This window comes from Alternaria burnsii (assembly GCF_013036055.1).
Source record: "Alternaria burnsii strain CBS107.38 chromosome Unknown 746, whole genome shotgun sequence".
Taxonomy (NCBI): Eukaryota; Fungi; Ascomycota; class Dothideomycetes; order Pleosporales; family Pleosporaceae; genus Alternaria; species Alternaria burnsii.
The window spans coordinates 211,178-222,565 of NW_024066109.1; the positions used below are offsets into that span (position 1 = coordinate 211,178).

At 51.5% G+C, this 11,388-nt stretch overlaps 1 protein-coding gene across 1 annotated transcript; it reads left to right on the top strand.

Moving 5' to 3' along the window:
* Positions 1 to 1,051: 1,051 nt before the first annotated feature.
* GT037_002641 (uncharacterized protein) lies at positions 1,052 to 11,359 on the top strand (the record flags this gene model as incomplete). The annotated part of the gene is made up of 8 exons (XM_038927688.1): positions 1,052 to 1,220; positions 1,274 to 2,338; positions 2,389 to 2,828; positions 3,187 to 4,231; positions 4,785 to 8,117; positions 8,944 to 8,980; positions 9,775 to 10,016; positions 11,337 to 11,359. 8 exons carry the CDS (start codon positions 1,052 to 1,054, stop codon positions 11,357 to 11,359), a joined length of 6,354 nt encoding a protein of 2,117 aa, XP_038788966.1.
* Positions 11,360 to 11,388: the final 29 nt, after the last annotated feature.

Here is an 11,388-nt window from a genome sequence, read left to right on the forward strand (position 1 = left end):
TATCATCAGCGTTGTCCGACCAACCCCCCATGTTGTACGCCTCCGAATCTGGCTGACAGATTCCGTAAATCTACAAACAAGGGCTTGACACCAAAGAATATGCCTCGAACCGTCCTCAGTTTCTAACGACAACGTTGGACCAAGGCTTCCTCAAACATGCCGCATACGAATACTAGCGGACGCTAATTGACAACTCTTCCCGGCTAGTCGCAAGTGTTGGTTCCAAGCGAACACTTCTCGCGTCTGCATTGGAACCTGCTAGGAGTGATAGATTGGGGGCAAAACATCAAAATATAAAGCCCCTAAGAGCCCACTTAGTCATCAAGTTCTCACAGATCTCCCAAAGAGGAAAATCGGGCTTGTGGTTTAGTGGTATAATACTCCCTTAGCATGGGAGTGGTCCAGGGTTCGATTCCCTGCAAGTCCAGCTTTTTGCATTCGTCAAGATCTGGTTGCCGTGGTTGGGGGTGGACGGCGTCGTGCGTGGATTTCTCGTTTTTTTGTCGGATGTGGAGTCGTTCCCGGCCATCGCCCCGGCAGCGACTCACGTCCAACCCAAAGTTGTTACAAGCACAAACAAGACGAAAAGATGAACAAGGTGCAGCTGAGGTTGACAACGTCGCAACCCCACATTCCACTTGCCTTGTAGTGCCCGCCCACGATGTGTCTCATTGGTGCATTCCACCCGGTCCGAGTTCGTGCCACGACCACCTCACTCATCAATACTGCTCAGCCACCTACGCCCTGATGGTCATGCCGTATCTGCCGCAACGCCGTTGTCCCGACGCATCATGGATTGCGACGATTGGTACGCAGCCCTCCCGTGCCTGGACACCGGTTGATGACGGATGGACGGAAAATGTCAGCTTCTGTTCCCACGTTTGCGCATTCGCGCAGTGCATCTGAAAGCTTGTGACAGCCTTTCAGGCATCCTTCAAGAACGCCGTCATGTCCCCGAACCCGTTGCCGTGTTCTCTTGCCCACAGAACATCTTACTCTCTGTACTGCGAATACGAGCACTTACCGTAGACTTCTTTTACCAATTTGCGCAATGTTCGCCATGGCTTCAAATGGCCATGCGCAAGCCGGCTTACCAAGACTGAGCACGACCAAGCGGACATGTAGAAGGGATTCGCTGTCTTCCTCCAGGACGCGTGATTCGGGTTATAACAGCGATCCTGATTCCCTCTCGCCCTTGGAAGCGGGGACGTTGGATCAGGGTACATCCTACTACAAGTCCTGGCAGAAGCTCAGATCGCTAACAATGCAGCAGGCATTCTTTTCGCACCCCTTCCATCTGTGCCGAGCATTCTTGTCAACAACAAAGCTACCTTTTCTAAGAAATGCTACGTCGATAGGCCTTGGTTGACTAGCCAGAACTGCGTCACTAGCAACCCTGCAGAACTCATCACCAGTCAGGCATTCCTCCAATCCGCATCTCCAGAAGCTCCAAAAATAGGATCTGTCGGGACTTTGCTTGACTTTCCACGTAAGGATATCCCTAAAGATAGGCCTGCGTCGGACGATGAAGATATAGAGCGGTGGATCAACGATAATCTCCCATCCAGCAAGCGCCCTAGGGAACGAGTAACATCTATCGTTTCCATCTCATCCACGAGCAGTTGCGACATGCATACCAACACCGACTTTAGTGACGACGAGATGGATCATAATGTAATGGCTGTACGGCGTTTTCCGACTTCCACCCAGAAGATTATTGATCTTATCTTACGCAAAGTCGAGATCAACCTCCGCAATGCGGCTTACAAGCAATGTGCGGGAAGTAAAGCCGCGCACACCCAAGGTAGAGGCACACTCTCCTCAAGCCAGAGCAGTCGTAAAACATCAGTAAGCTCAGGAACCAAACGCAAGTCCCGTTCAGAAGGCAGTCCGCCACCAGAGGACGATGACGACGATGGTTCAAACAAGCGACGCCGGGGCTCCACGGCAACTACTACAGACGATTCTGAGACTGGAGCAAAGTTTGCGTGTCCGTTCTACAAACATGAACCGGACAGGTATCGCAACAGGCGCACTTGTCCTGGACCTGGTTGGCCATCCGTCCATCGGATGAAAGAACACCTCTACCGATCACATTCCCAGCCAATATTTTGTCCAATCTGCTACGAGACCTTCACTTCAGACAAGGCGCAATCAACTCACGTACGTCTGCGAGAGTGCGAGAATTCACCGCCTCGGGAAATTGAAGGAATTGACCGTGAGACTATTCGGACCCTGAAGAAGCGCACCCCTGCGTATATGCTAGAGGAGGACAAGTGGAGAGACGTATATCAGGTCCTCTTTCCAGATGTGGCTGACGCTGAGATACCCAGTCCGTGTATGTCGTCTTACTGTGACGTGTAGCCGTAATCCGCTAATGTGTATCAGTCTACGATTGCGATTCACCAAGCGAAACATCCCGACGCTTCCGCAGAGATCTTCTGCATCGCGTACATCAAGAACTGCTTGTCGAGGCCGGACAAGTACCTAGTCCTGTCGAGCGAGAGATTATGCAGCGCGTGGCCCAAATCGTGCGCCGTTGCGAGCAAGATCTGCTGAATCAGGCGCAACCGACATCTTTCAACCCGACGCGACGTAGTAGCGTCATTTCTACAAGTAGTGCGCCCTATGCCCCGCCTCTACCCGAGCCTACTCCGATTGTCGAGACAGATGCTCCGTCGTTCATTCCCGAGCCTACGATCAATTGGGGTTCCTGGAGCTACCCGTCATACAATCCATTCGGTCTAGGAATCGACTGGGAAGCTGCGTTCCCATCTGAACCTGAGATGCAGTGTACAGGTAGCGACGAGACTGCTGCAAGCTTTTTGGTGCCAATGCGGACGTAGGCGGATGATTGTCGTGGGTGCGACCTCGCAGTGCACACGTAACCTTGTGCAACCATCTTGAAACCAATGTAGAAATAGTGATAAAGCAGTCAGGCTCCTTGCATGAGTGTTCTTGCCCTAAATGCCAAGTGATGGTTACTCCGAACCATCTGTTTCGCTACGCGACGTCATGGGTGCAAGGATAAGTGGGCAGCCTGAGTCAAGATCGGAACTTTCAGTCTCGCACAGGGTCCACGCTTCCTTGCATCGCGCCACCATGCCACCAAAGATACAGATACCGACTGTTGAATTTCGATCGCTCCTTCTACCACCAGTACGAGTACCCATACGCGCTCTACAGACATTATACCGCCCGCAATGCGCCTCTCACGTCCCGCGCCCTGCATGTCCCACCCAACGCCTTGAGCAACGCCGTGCGCTCAACCTGTACAAGACGGCCAAGGCCAAGACAGTCCTCGGTCAGCACAAGGTGCTAACGTTTACTCCATATGAATATCCGCGGTTGGAAGACCTGTCACACAAGGTCAGACTCTGGGAGACGACGAAGCAGGGCGCAAAGGAGGGCTTGATAGCGGACAACATCTCATTGCAAGAACTGTACGACAACCATGTCAAAGACGGAGAAATGCTCTGGTGTATGGATGCGCTGAAGAAAGGAATGGCACAAGGATCTTTGGACAATGAGGACCAGGGCGAGGCGAGCATGGGTGTACCGGAAAACTTGAGGGACTTCTCCATCACCAAAGCACACACGTTCTCGATCCCCAAAACTAAGAAGGGCAAGCAAATTGGAGGGCTCAAAAACATCATCTTTAACGAGTCCAGTCCAATCGAATTCTACAGGCTATCATTGGATCGCGCATACCAATTCCTCGAGCATGGCTGTCCTGTAGAGTTTCGCCTCCGCTTACAAGGCAGACCGCTGCTAAAAGAGGAAAGGATCACGGCAGCAGATCCTCGCCGCTGGCAATGGATGCATTCGCATTTCCCACATCTGCGACCAGACTTTATCATGAAGGGAATGCCTAAGGGCACAGCCTATGTAATTGAACCTGTGAGTGACGGACGCTCCGTGCAATGGGTGGCTGGAAACCCAGACCAACCTGGTCATGAAGGGCTCAACAAGCGGATATTCAAAATCAAGGGTGCGGTTGCGCGCTCTGTCAAGCAAGGCAAACAAGCCATGCTGCCAAAGATAATGCGTGGGAAGTTGAGAGAATCCGGGATGGATGCTTACTCGACCAACACGGGCTTGCCGAAAGAGCAGGCTCGGGCAAAATTTGCAAGGGGTGGAAAGGTCACGTACGGTGGCGAAGAGAGGAAGTATCTCAAGAGGGATGCGGAGACGGACGGGTTCATGACGCCCGATCCGGCGTTACAACAAAGTAGGGCTAGAGTTACAAGAGAGTTGCACGATGAGCCGCAACGCAAGATGCACTGGAGAGGTCGCGGGCACATAGGCAGCGTTCTGAATGAGCAAAAGAAGGCTGCCAGAGAGAAGCAAAAGGCCGAGTTTGAGGGCAAGTCCAAGTAAATGTAGCATAGAAGCAATATGGCGGTTTCACCAAACCGCGGCTATGTTTTGGTGTTGTTGGGGCTTGGCGGGTGACGTTGGGCAGTGACCACATCTCTGGGTCGTCGGACATGGATACGGCCGAACATGTTTATCCACACCCAGACCCTAGACTAACTTACTCTCCTTTCTCCGCGACCGTCCGTTTGCACATGCATGCACCTGTGCTAGTCAAGGAAGCGAAGCCCGAATAATGCAGCGACCCTGAATCTCCCGCCCACTCCATCTCCCTGCTATCCCAAAAACCCACGACTCACCCTCCCCCACTGTTCGTCATCGCATCACCGCCGCCGCCGCCGCCGCCGCGCAACGCTTACCTCTTCTCGAATCCGCAACGTCACCGCTCTGAGCTTCAATGAACGCAGCGCGCCAGGCGTGTCGCCCCAAGCACCAGGTCCTGGTCCTCAAATGCTACCCAAAAGTCCAGAAGAGCGATGCCGAAGCAAAGGCCAATTCGAGCGAGCTAAGCTATCTGCTCTTCTACGCGAGCACTCGCCGCAGTAAGCTGCAAAAGGTGGTCGACTTCCTAGACAAGAGGGCGACCAAGGATGTGTGGAAAGTCAGGACAGGCAATGTGCAGGTTACGCTGCAGATTGTCAGGGCGCTGATTGAGAAATGCCCGCGCGATCTTCCCCTCTATGCGAGTGCCGTACTGCACATCCTGCGAACCATTCTCAACTCAAACGACTTTACCATGGTGGAGGAATCCGTGCCGACATTCGAAGCTCTATGCGCGCATCAGGATCCCGCCGCCCTCGCAGCCGACCAGGACTATATCAAGAAGTACGAGGAGATTGTGCAGTTGTACGCTCAGTTCGCGTCCAAGGAGACTGTCAAGACGGGCAAGGCACCAGTCAGCTGGCCTGTTGCAGTCAGATACCGCAAGGCTGGGCTCCAGGCCCTGAAGGCCATTGCCTCGTCTGAGTCATTAGGGTCCGAGACAGGGCGTCAATTGGGCGCCGTCATACCAGTCATACTCGTCAACATACATTCAGAGAGTGGCGCATACCTCAAGAGGTTGGAAGCACGGGAAGCCACCAAGGGCGAACACGACAAGGAGCTGGCATTACGGCGGCGGCAGAGTGTATCTACTGCACGGACCGACGATGAAGACGGCGACCCGATCGCAGCATCCGGAACGACCGAGGATGCGGATAAGCTTGCAGAAGAGGAGGTTGGAGTACTTGCACTTCAGGCGCTGAGGAGCATATTCCAGGGTGTGAATCGAGGGCAACTTCGGCTTGCGACCTCAGCAGTGCTCAAGTTTATCGCATCACATGTCAAGAGCTCACAGGAGGCTACCCCAAGCGAAAGCAGCCATTGGGCGACTACTCTGATGGCTTTGATCTGCGCATGGGTCCCTGTGCAGGACCGATACACAATCCTGGTGGGCGCAGTTGAAGCCCTGGTTCGTAGTCCAATCGTGGAAGATGACCTCGAACAACAGTTGGTTCTGGCGACTATCATCGACTATCTTCTAGCCTCGACAATCAACTTCATCGGACTCAGTGTCATGGATGTTCTGGTCGGACTCATCTCTCACTCATTGCTACTCCTTCAGCTTGGTGGGCCAGGATCGAACATTGTACCGCATCATCAGCAGACAGCATCTGTTGTGGGAGAAAAAGACCCTAGCAGCCAATCTCCGACGACTAATTTGGACGCTGTGGTCACGGAGGTCGTTAAGAAGCCCTCTAACGTGAGGCTACAACTTCTGGATACCGTACAGAGATGCATGGCGGATCTCGCAACACATGTGTACTATACAGACCAGATTTCTGACATGTTGGAAGCGATCCTGAGCCGCCTCAAGCCATCACGTCTTTCGAGCGTTTCCTCCACCACTGAAGCAATACAGAACCCCGAAGGCGCTATAGACGCCGTTGCGGATTCGATCAGCATGCAAGAAAAGACGCATGTAGACCGCTTCTTCTCCTTCGAAACCGCACGTATCACTGCTCTCGATGCGGTCAAAGCCATTATCAAGACAGCAAACGCACGGAGACCGGACGGCTCAACTGCATCTGTGTCGCGAAGCAAAGTCGGTGTGAGTGTCTGGGAAGGCACCCAGTGGCTTCTGCGCGATCCAAGTGGCCAGGTCAGGAAAGCCTACGTCGACGCGCTGATTACGTGGCTTAATACGGAGAAGAACAAGGAAGATCTGAAGATTGTGGATAACTACAGGCGGAAGGAGAAGGAGAACGATAAGAATGCGTTGGCTAGACGTGCAGTCTCGAATGCATCGAACAGGGAGAGAGTATCGAAACGTGGTAGGGACACGTTCTTGCCCCTGCTTCATCTAGCTGTCTATGAGAACGCGCTTCACTACGTCGATTCTGAGGCCGACTACCTGCTTCTGCACTTGCTGCTCACCACTCTAGTCAATAGACTCGGAGTAAACGCAGCGAGGAGTGGACTGCCAATGATCATGCGACTACAAGAAGATATCGTAACTATCAAAGACCCAGGTGCTAAACTGCGCTTGGGCAGCTTGGTACATGGCTACTTCTGGGCGCTCAGCATAGCCCTGGACTTCGAGGTCTCCTCTGTCGGACGTGCCCTGCACAACGAAATCTCGCGTAGAAGCAGCAAGGGTCTGTGGATGAAGAGCATACGCGTTCCGCCCATGCCCATTGAGCTCATAGAAACACCTCATGCGACACCTGTCGCTGTACCAGCAGAGATTGTCGAGAACGAAGCTCTGAAACCATTTGACAACAGGGAAGCTTTGGTCGAAAAGATATCGGAAGGTTACTCGACTTCCCTATATTCGCCGCCTTCTTCGCCGCCTGGCTCACCTGGCCGCGGAGCCAATGCGTCTATCCCTACTATCCATCAACCTGTGCAGCAACCTTCAAGCCACCAGGGCCCACCTGAACTCCCATTCAAAGTCCGAGAAGATCTCCTCTCGGACTGGACGAGAGACGGCTGTCTATCATCCCACACCAAAGACTCGTCATCTGCTTCCATATCAGGATCGAAGACAGGAACGCATTACACCGCGGCGACACAGAAGAACAACTTCCTCGGCGTCAACGTACAAAATGAGAATCTGGATAGTAGTGGTGGTAGCTCGCCTGCTCAATCGCCAAGACGTGCGCATAGTCGTCCGCCGTCCGCAGCATACGGGCTTGTAGGTCGATTGTCGAGTCCGAATCGGAGCAGAAGTCCGGGCGGCAACACACCGAATTCTTCGTCGAGTCTGCGGTCTACAGTCAGGGTTGATGATTTGCGACGGGCGTTGAGTACAAGTCACGGCGGGGCACCGAGGACGGGATATTCTCACCGCGCACCGAGCCATCGAGCAAGAAAGAGTCTGAGTGACCACGACGCTTCCTCAACAAGTGATTCGATGGTCAGTGTGCATTCTCTGTCCGACGCGTCGTTTATTACTACGGGTCCGGTCAAGGAGGAGCAGCAGAGTAGTGGTGTCCAGAATCCAGAATCGCCTACTACGCCGGCTGCTACTTCTACGCCCAGACCGACAACAGCTACTTCCATAAACTTTGGGACAGCAGCAGCGGGAGGAGGAGGGGGAAGGGAAAGTACGTATACAATGGATAACTTGCCGCCTGTGCCGCCTATTCCTGAGGGTCTGCTCAACGGGCAGAGCGAGGCTAGGGATTTTGCGAGACCGAAGACGGCGCCTAATGGTGCGGTGAAGAAGAGTAGGAGTGTCAAGAGTGGAGTGAGCAGAGGTAGGAGTGGGGATCGTAGAAGGGGGACTGGCTTGTCGAGTAGTAAACCGGATTTTACGGGCTTCTTGGATAGTATTGGGGTTGAGGATGATGAAGATGATTTGGAGAGTGTTGGAAGTGGTATTTCGAAGGCGCCGTATTGAAATGGTTGTTTTGGTGGGTAATTGGAGATGTTGGTTGGTGTGTGTGTGTGTGTGTGTGTGTGATTTAGCGACGTTCGCAGGCACAACGGAGATTTGAGATTGGAGGTGTGTGTGTGTGTATGTGTGTTGGATCTATTCTTCCGTCTTCCTTATTTTTGCTGTTGCTGTGCATAGTCCCTTCTTAGCTTCGGCTTTTTGCTCCTATGTTCGAGAAAAGTCTTTTTGGTAATACAAAGATCCCATTTGTCCACTTGCGGATGTACTTCTTCTCATACCAAGCTATGCGTTGAGCAATGCTGTCAAAGGGGGATTGAAGCGTGCCATCAGACGTCGACTATGGCTTCACAATGTCTCTACATCACGGCAAACCGAAGCATATTCATACAATTTTTTCTTTCCGTGCAGCCATGTATACATACCACATTGCTGTACATCATATGCAACATTACATCCGCATAAATTGCTCATCCGTATTGTTGCCCTCCTCCTTACTCTACTACCCATCGCGCAACAACAAGTCTAGCTTACCGCATTGACACGTATTTATCACAGTACACCCCTCCAAATGATACTACTCACCCTCCTTGCCCTCACCCTCTCAGCTCTACCCACCGCCCTCGCCACTGCCCTCCCCCACGCCACAAGCCCATACAGTCCCCAAAACTGCTAATCCACCATCACAGAAAACGGCGGCGGCGGTGGAGATTTAGAACGGGATAGGTGATAAGAGGTTGCAGTGTCCGGGTATCAGTGATTCGGGAACGCCTGAGTGGTGGGTTAGTATGAAGTGTCGGTTGAAAAGACGGCGTAGTGGAACATGGTGTTTTATTTTACGAATGGGGGTTCTGGTATTGACGTGCGATGTGAATGACGTTTGCCGCTCAAATGTAAGTCATGCACAAGCTTTTTTCCCCCTTGTTTCTTATCCACTACAATACAAATCACACATGGGGACTGCTCTGGCACATCAAGTCTCCCACCATCACGTAATATATCTCCTTACTATATTCACTCTGAAGTGAAGATAATGAGCAAATGGATGCGCGTGATGTATATTGGAGTATGGGATAAAAAGCATCGCAAACATGTGTGACTCTTGGCTGTGTTTCATCCATGCCTTTCGTAGTTGCCTCCGTGTGATTAGTGAAGTGCGTGGGTCGCACTAAGCTTTCCTTTGTCTTCACATTGAAGGCGGTTACGATCAAACGATCCGGGTAGTCGAACAAATCACATTGAACATGGTCTCCCAACGCCATGCGTTGATCCAACGATACTTGATGTGGACTCGCTGCGCAATCCAAACGACGCGGTATATATTTAAAGATAGCTCCACATTCGTTCCTTCCTTCTCACTCGCTGCAATCTCAATCCAATAAGAACACGAGTAACAAGACAAACAGATTCCAACACTACATTACCATAGGATCTGCATCATAATCCCGGCAGTAGCCACGAGTAAATCTAAAACACGACTCCATAATGCACCCTCCCATCATTCTCACCTTGTTCGCCAGTCTCGTCACAGCCAAGTCCTTTACAAGCCCTCCTTTCGCACTAAGCCCATACATTCCAATCACCGAAAGCCCAAACTGCAAAGGCAGAGTGATTGACAACAACAGCGGCGTCAAATACTGTCTCGGTACATGGTTCCTCGGCAATTGCAAATACAAGGCCTACACCGAAGGGAAATCGTGTATTGACTTTGCCGACATTGTCCAACGGCCCCGTTCTATTGGTCCCGATCCAGGCGGCTACTGTATGTTGTTCGCAGAGAATAACTGCAAGGGAGAGCCATTGAAGATTTGGGAGAAGAGGGTATTTCAAACGTTTATGTGTCCGGGTATCTCGGAGATGGGTGGGAAGAACGAGTGGTGGAAGAGCATGAAATGTGTGAAGAATGAAAACTGATGATGGCGGGTAGAGCAAGGTTTGTAAGAAAGAAAGGGTTGGATAGAAACAGGAAAATGAGGTGATTTGTACATATCTAATGAGGAGTTCAAGTTTTGAGTAAAGATTAACAGGTGTTTGGATAACCTTTTCCGGGAGAAATGTTATGAGAATGAGACTATCTTAGCGATGAGTGGACTTGGATTGAAACTCAGCCAGTGGTGACTGGTAAAGCGGTGACTAGGCTCTGGCTTAGATGTAGCCATCAAATATTGGATTATTAATACACAAGATTGCCTTGTAGGGAAGTGATTACAGAAAGAAGTCCTTAGCTGTGACTCTGTTGCGATCTCGTGAAGAAGGATGCAAGATGGCTCAGTGGTAAGTCATCACACTATACGATGGTTCTTTAACAGCTGACAAGTTGCATACAGGTCTAAAAGACTTCAAAGCCGCTTTCGCGTCCACCTCTGTGATAGTGATGTGTATAGACAGAAGAAATGTATCATAGTATTCAAATTACTCTAGTCGATGATGTAGAGACTCTGACACCTTCTACTTCCATCACGACTGTCGCACAGGAATGGCGTATATCAGGGTTCGCCGACTGCATGAGTTTCCTCTACCATTTCCTACCACTACGCCAGCCAAAACGGAAAGCCAACTACCAAATAGATAACAAAGCCCGTTTCTGGTTGTCTGGGCTTACATCTATACATGTGATCCAATGCTAATACTGCTGCTCACCGTATTCTTCGCGATCGCGACTACTACTCCCATCGACACGCCCCCTATCAACAACCTTACCCTTTCCGAAGCTACTGGAAACTTGGTGTTCACACGCGCAAAGGTCGAATTAGTTACTTACGAAAACCCACAGTCTCCCCTATGCAACGCCAAGGTTGGTCGGCCAGGCGGCGTGTATACGTGTCCAGGCCCAGACTTCACTCCTACCGCCACAGAGCAATGCGAGTGGCACTCACCTCCTGATCCTGGCTTGTCGTCATGCATCACTTTTGCTCCACCTAGGGCCCTTCTTCAGTCGATCGGTCCTGATCCAGGTGGCTATTGCATCCTTTTCTCGGGAAACGAATGTAAGGGTGGGCAGTTTGTTTTGAGTGTCGGGAACAAGTTCTATAAGTAATTCTGTCATTTTCTAGATACTTTAAGTATGTGCTAACGTCGGTAGTACGCTTGGATGTCCTGGTCTGACCCATGGTGTCAAGGATAGGGCGATTGCG